Source organism: Procambarus clarkii, chromosome 82 (genome assembly GCF_040958095.1).
Source record: "Procambarus clarkii isolate CNS0578487 chromosome 82, FALCON_Pclarkii_2.0, whole genome shotgun sequence".
NCBI classification, from domain to species: domain Eukaryota; kingdom Metazoa; phylum Arthropoda; class Malacostraca; order Decapoda; family Cambaridae; genus Procambarus; species Procambarus clarkii.
The window spans coordinates 4,523,397-4,530,660 of record NC_091231.1 but is presented as its reverse complement, the minus strand read 5'-3'; the positions used below and the strand labels follow the sequence as shown (position 1 = coordinate 4,530,660).

The following is a 7,264-nucleotide window of genomic DNA, read 5'->3' as shown; positions in this document are numbered from 1 at the left end:
TACACATACATATATAAATGCAAATTAAGCCAAATAAACTAATAATTTCATTAGTTATTCTTACCATTCCTACTGTTTAATTATTATTTACTATGCAATACACCAGCCATCTCTTGCCTGAGCTTCCCTGTCCACCCACTATTATGCATACAAGATGTGTTATTCCTCATCCCTCTTATAGTACACACCTATTTGTGCCTGCAGGATTGAGCATTGACTCTTGGATCCAGTGTCCTCAATTCTGTGCCGTCCCCAAATGTGTGCTGTTGTGTGGTTAATGTGTGCTGTTGTGTGGTTAATGTGGTATTGTTCTTATGCCTTGCTGTGGTGTTGCTTCTTATTCACTGCTGTTGTGGCACTTATGGTAGTGCTTCTCTCTCATGTTGTGTGATCTCATGTGCTGCTTATTGATATGTACTGTATCATTTTCTGATCCTTCATGGCATGGCAATGTGATTTATATTTCTTTCTGTGCTCAGGTCACTCTTGTATGTATACCTGCTGTGCAGTTGTCAGTTCACTTGCATGTGGTCTCATTCCTTTCCAGGACCCTACTGCATAGTTAAGACATACCCCTTGGTATGTGGGGTATATATATATAGTCTGTGTGGTGTCAGACTCATTTTAAAGCTTCTAAAACTTTTGTATTGTCACCTGTGTCCACTCTCAAGTTTATGACTATCAATTCCATTATATAATTTTAAATCTACACACACACACACACACACACGTGATTTTTTTTTGGGGGGGGGTTCAATTTTCTCTAGTAGGAGGGAAGAAGCCTGATTAGTCTTAGCAAGAGGTCCCTAGGCCAATTAATGAGCTTCCTCCAGAATGCAACCCACATTAGTTGCCTAACTTCCAGGTACCTATTTACTGCTAGGTGTACAGAGAAATCAGGTGAAGGGATATATTTCCAAATTGCTGCTGTCCTGACACAGGAATTGAACCTGGGACCATTTGCCTGTGACCCAACTGCACTGACCACTGTTTCCTTTTGTTCTCATGTCATACTTCAGTAAATACTGTGTGGTTCCTGATTGTATATTCTTCTGGCTTATGTTTGTGTGACAATTTTTTCCTCAATAAGGCCAACAATCCCTTATCTTCAGTCACCTAATACCCTCCAGCAGAGTATAGCACACTACCCACCTTTTCTGGAGAGTAAGCATTTGGTGCAGGCTTTGGACTGTTATCAGTGGGCAGGTTGGTCTTTGGAGACATAGTAAAGGCTGGCTGTTTCTCTCTGCACTTATCAAGATCACCAGAGTTGTAAGCGCCTGGCCCTGGGATATTCATTTTGTCCACTTCGTCAGCAGGTCTGGGAGCCATGGTGAACTTGGGACCGGAGGGCTGATACTGAACACGAAGGTTATATGCATGCAGTCCAGAGTGTGGGAGGGTATATATAAAGCCAAGCATTATGAACTAGAGTAATATCTCAAATGAGAAATGATGTGTATATTATAAGTACAATATGAAGTACTGTATATTACAAACTTTTTTAAAGTAGGAGCATGTAAAATAATTTTTTATATGCATGTGTGTGTGCGTGTGTGTGAGTGAGTGCATCTAATATTTGGATTTACTATTTGTATCTGCAGAATCAAGCTATTAGCTCCAGGACCCCACTTTTTTAACCATTCTTTTTCCTCTATTATATCTACTACATATACTTCTAACACATGTACATATCCTCAGGAAGCAGCTCATAGCAGCTGTAACTTCCAGGTACCTATTTACTGCTAGGTAAACTTTCATCTGGGTGAAGGAAACTGCCCACTTGTTTCCACCTTGGCCGGGAATCAAACCCAGGCCCTTGAGACTGACCCCCCAAGTGCTGTCCATTCAGACACAAGGCCCCTGTGTGTACTGTCTGGTCCATATTGATTCCTTATGTGGATCATCACTTTAAAACCTCTACAACCTCCAATGGCACCCTAACTAGTGAATAAGCACAGAGTGCTGCCTTTTTTATTTATGTCAGTAAGTTGGTTTTGGGCACCGTAGTAAAGGCTCAGAAAATGAACTTATTCTTGAGTAGGTTGCCAGTTTCATAGGTCCTCTGCTAGGCACCTTACAATAATATTGGAACAAATGTCTGGTGAAAGTCTCACTGACCTAAAACATACAGGCTTGAAAGCTGCAGCATTAAACACTATGATTAATACTTCTAGTAAAGATTTATATGCACACACCCTTGCTGTGGTGTATCGAAGTTGGCTAGAACCCCTGAAGGCTGCAATAAACATGCACATAGCTGTATGTTTTGCCAGCTTCAATAGGGTGTCCACCTCATTGGCCCTTGTGGTGAATTTGGCACTATTACCATAACATGCCCACATTACATATAATGTATTTTGTTTTATTCTTCTTCCTTTAGTAGTAAATACTGCTCCAGTAAAATACATCACTATTCCTGTGAGTCACAAATGCAAATACTGTAGATTAATTACAAGTAATAAAGACATAGTATCCACTATTTAAGAACCTCTAATTTATCATTCTGAAGGTTTAAAGGCTGAATTTGACACGAGTAACTGGAACCTTATTTACCGAGTCATTGACCTCTGTTGCCCTCCTAAATATTATTTAAATATTTACAGGCATTTTAACATGCCGGGTTTAGTGGAGCCCCAGATTTAACAAGTAGGTATATATCCCCCCCTCCCAAATAAGTTGTTAAATTGAGTGAATATGTAGTACTGTACTGTACTGGTATAAGTTAAAATGTGAATTGAAACAAATGGTAAATACCTAAAATAAATATTCAAAACAGAACTAATGGCTGAGGAATGCTAAATTAGGAAGCTTGGTGGGAAGTGGCTGTCAAGGTTCAAATATGGCACACTAAGGTTAGAGTGCCAGGAGTAAGGAATGCAAAGATAAGAAATATATTTGGCCTACCAATCAGCCTACCAAGAAGAAAAGGCTGAAGATATGAGGTTCCAAAATATTCTAAGAGGAAGAGTCCTAGCCAGGTGATAACAGTATTTTATACTGACAACATAACTCGACCAGCAAGATGAGCATGAAAGAACTCTGGAAGATACGACTAATAATGGTGTGAGGAATACTTCATAGAAGACCAGCTAATACAATTTGAGCCTGTCTTGCAAATGGAAAAAACCCAGCGAGACCCTCTTTCCACCCCCCCAACCCCCTCACAAAAAAAAAAAAAACCTGCCTTGACAACATGGGAGGAGGAGCCCCAGTGTGTTCTCCCTCACACATTACTTTATGATCCACATCATATGGGTACTGATATTTGTTTACCCTTCCCTTTTATATGGTTAACCTTGTGTAATTAAGAATTATGAAATTTACAACATCTTTGTCAAATAAGCCAATGAAGTAATCCTTGTCCTATATGACTAGTTCATGCCTTAAGTGTTTTTTAGCAAAAAAGTTGTTCCACATTTTATATGTTAAAGAATGACAAATAATATAAACCGAGATGAGGATTTGAAAGCTATGCACTCATTCCTTTGAAATTTACTTTACAATTAAAAACCTTCGATGTTCTTGCTTGGCTACATTTATCGTTTAATGAATAATTTTTCCCTTTCATTGTATGTATTCTAACTTTCCTTTCTAAAAACTGTGTGTGTGTGGATCTTATCTCCTATTTATATGGTCCAAGATCATTTGTGTCATTTTATACCCTCTAGCACACTACCCACCTTTTCTGGAGAGTAAGCATTTGGTGCAGGCTTTGGACTGTTATCAGTGGGCAGGTTGGTCTTTGGAGACATAGTAAAGGCTGGCTGTTTCTCTCTGCACTTATCAAGATCACCAGAGTTGTAAGCGCCTGGCCCTGGGATATTCATTTTGTCCACTTCGTCAGCAGGTCTGGGAGCCATGGTGAACTTGGGACCGGAGGGCTGATACTGAACACGAAGGTTACATGCAGTGCAGAGTGCCAGAGGGTATAGTGCCAAGCATTATGTGTAAGTTATGTCTCATTTCAAGCTTGCCATGTGCATTTCATACATTACAAAAATTAAGCAGAACAAACCTTTCATAGTAGAAGTGTAACTGTACTATTATAATCTATCATGAGCTCATATTCAAGTGATCTCTATCATGCTGTATACAATGCCATAACATCTTTATTAATAGACAATACTGTACCTTCTCGGGGCAATGTGCACCAGGGCCAGGCTTCATTGTGTGATCAGAAGGGATGGTGGTTCGCTGGCCCATGCTGAAGCTGGGGCTCTTGACAGTCTTGTACTTATCTACTGTGGAGTCATTGTAAGAACCAGGGCCTGGCACCTTCATCTTGTCTTCATCAGGCAGAGGCCGTGCAGACATAGTAAAGCTTGGGGCTGAATGTTTGGAGCCTTCCTTGGTGGAACCCAGCAGGGATGGTATGTTATAGCTGTTTGGAGCTGTTACAAAAATGTTTTGGTTAATCAATTATTCTCCTATAACACTTCTAAATCAGTGCTTAATGTTTTAAGTATTAAAAATTGATGTATGCGTGACGCCTTCCATTACCAGCAAGGCAACCCTGGAAGACTTTTCTATAAAAATATCCTGGACCCATTTCCAGTATTCCTACATCCATACTTGAAATCTTGGCTGCACACAGTACAGTACTTGCAGGTTGTTAAACTGTTTTTTTTTCTTCCTTGCCTCATTTAGATAAACTTATTTTCTTACACTGATAAACCTATCCTGGCACTAACTGATAAACCATTTCTGTCCAACCCGAGATTCAAACCCGGAATTCCTGATTGCTAGTTGGGAATGAACCCAACTATACTACTGGTGCCTGAGGGCCACTATCTCTAGTGTCTACAAGAGGGCAAGAAGTCAGCAGCTTGTCAAAAGGTCTCTGCACCCCCATTTGTGCTGATTTTATTCAGCTGGACCTCTAAGCTCAGCAGTGTTTTGGGTTTTACAACTTTGGCAGGTAGGCAGTTCCATGGGTTTATAACTTTATGGGTGAAAAACTCTCCTGTTTTCCATCCTATATTGTGGTTTATTGAGCTTTAAACCATTGCTCCTTGTTTGTGCTATATCTGCCCTTTTAAAGAAGTGGTCTGGATCAATATTCTCCAAATTGTTCAGTACTTCAGGGTACTGCCCTGTCATGTCTGGTCTGAAGTCATTAACCCTGTGGTCTTCAACCATTCCTGGTTTGAAAGTAGACTTGCTTTTAGTTCTAAAACGATTTTTGTTGCCTGGTGTTGAACTTTCTCTAAAGCAGATGTGTCTTTCTGAAGATGAGGCCTCTATGCATGGATACAATAAGCCAAGTGTAGATGCACCAGAAATTTATACCAGTTGTACCATCATATCCTTGATGTCAAAGGTTTGTTTGACTAGTCCTAGAGTTTAGTTGGCTTTTTTACTAAAGCTGCCACTTGTTGTGTATCTCATAGTGATTGATGGATTCTGACTACAAGGTCCTTTTCTTGATCAATTTGCTGTAAGGTAATGTGTTGATTTGGTAGTTGTGATGTGCATTTTTTATGCTTCACATGCAAGGTCTTGTGATTTTCAATATTAAAAAGCATTTGCCAGTCTTCTGACCATTTGTGGAGCTTGTGTAGAAAGCTAGAGTAAAGAAACAGATTGTAGATTGTAAAGCTTCAATCTTTTTCACTTCCTACTTTACCATAGATCTGCGCGTCATTTGCAAATTTGATGATGTGGTTTGTCTCATCTGTGTCACTGATGTACATGACAAATGGTTGGCCCCAAAGTTGACCCTTGTGGTATCCCAATAATCACATTTTTCCAGTCAGATTCATTTCCATTTAAGACAACCCTTTGTTTTCTTTGTTTTAATCATTGTTTTATCCATTCTAGTACAGTATTCTACCCTTTACTCAAAGTGCTTCTAATTTCCTTGCTAGTATTTCATGTGGTACCTTATCAAAAGCTTTTGCAAAGTCCATGTATATTAAATCTACTGGAAGGCCTTTGCCTGAATAGATTTGTGAGGCAGGACTTTTTTTTTTTTAATAAAACCATATTGCGTTGATTTTACTGGATTGTTCATGGCGAGACTGTGAATGTTCCTTTCCTTAGGATTCTCTCCACAAGTTTGCAGATATGCAAGGTCCAGTTGATTGGACAGTAATTTTCTGCCAAGCTTTTTTATTATTATTATTATTATTATTATTTTTAATTTTTTATCAGTGGTGATATTTGCACATTTCCAATCTAGAGAAACTGTCCCTTGGTTCAGAGATTTTCTGAAAAGGAGTTTCAGTGGTAGACACAGTTCATCTGCCAGTTCCTTTACAACTTTGGATTGAATTTCATCGACATCTGGAACTTTTAAATATTGTTAGTTTGTCAATGCTCTTCCCGATTGTTCAACATGTTTTGGGAAAACCCTTAATTTGCGCTCTTCACCACCTTCTGTGTGGTGAAGATGCTCATCTGTGTGAGCATTGGGATGTTGTTTAGTGTGAATGCTGATATAAAGTATTCAGAGTGTGTTGGCTGCCCTTTTATCATCTATCATAACTAGGTTGGTCTTATCTTTTAAGGGTCCTACCAAGTCTTGGTTTGGATTTACAGCATGTCAAAGAATAATTTAATTTTAAAATATTGACAGCGTATCAAAGAATATTTATACAGTATTAAGAACAGTTGCTTATGTAGACTGCCAGTTATGAGTTTTCTCCTATTTTTCTCCTATACAAAACTACAGTAGCAAAAAACTACATCTAGTATTGGGCCTCTGCACAAAGATGAATACATGTAACAATATATACGCTGGTGAGCAGCCTTTACCTGGAGCATCAGAAGGCCTTCCATCTTCAGTCTTGACACCAAAGGAGAAGCTTGGGGAGGCTTCCAAGACCTTGGCCTCAGCCTTGTCCGGGGAGTAGTCACAAGGGGCTGGTGTAATGTACATCCTCGGATCCTTAGGCTTGATGTGCATGGAGGCTGCCACTGGCTCGTCCTTCCCTAGAAGGATAACTAGAGGCTTAACCCAGTTCTTAAGGGGACACTGGTCAAATGGTACACAAGACGGTTCGACAAGGCTCTTTCAGATTGTCAAAACCGTATATAGTTAGGTTAGGATGTATATTTCCTTTGGTTAGGTTGTGTTAAGCTCAGCTAGACAAGATCAATTTGGGCCAAGTTGTTAGATTGGGTTGGTTATAAAATCGTCTTGTGTACGATGTGACATTCTTAATATTTTAGTGAAATAAAATGTATATGTAATTTCAACTGTAAATATTTAAAAATTAATTAAAGAACAATATGCTGGCTACTGCAGAAACACAGCACA

At 39.3% G+C, this 7,264-nt stretch overlaps 1 protein-coding gene and 1 long non-coding RNA gene across 2 annotated transcripts in view; one reads left to right on the top strand and one right to left on the bottom strand.

The window, feature by feature from the left end:
• Positions 1 to 24: 24 nt before the first annotated feature.
• LOC138349590 (ciliary microtubule associated protein 1A-like) overlaps positions 25 to 7,264 on the bottom strand; it is a 56,345-nt gene continuing 49,105 nt past the window's right edge. Inside the window, exons 4-7 of the mRNA XM_069315921.1 lie at positions 6,760 to 6,936; positions 4,135 to 4,394; positions 3,684 to 3,890; positions 25 to 1,359 (exon numbers count right to left, since the gene is read on the bottom strand). Of these exons, the coding sequence (XP_069172022.1) occupies positions 1,117 to 1,359; positions 3,684 to 3,890; positions 4,135 to 4,394; positions 6,760 to 6,936 (887 nt within the window). The 3' untranslated portion in view covers positions 25 to 1,116. The remainder of the gene's footprint in view (positions 1,360 to 3,683; positions 3,891 to 4,134; positions 4,395 to 6,759; positions 6,937 to 7,264) is intronic.
• On the top strand, positions 4,234 to 6,809 carry LOC123764397 (uncharacterized). Its single transcript, XR_006773557.2, has 3 exons — positions 4,234 to 4,373; positions 4,722 to 4,921; positions 6,677 to 6,809. It is a non-coding gene; the product is annotated as an uncharacterized lncRNA (long non-coding RNA).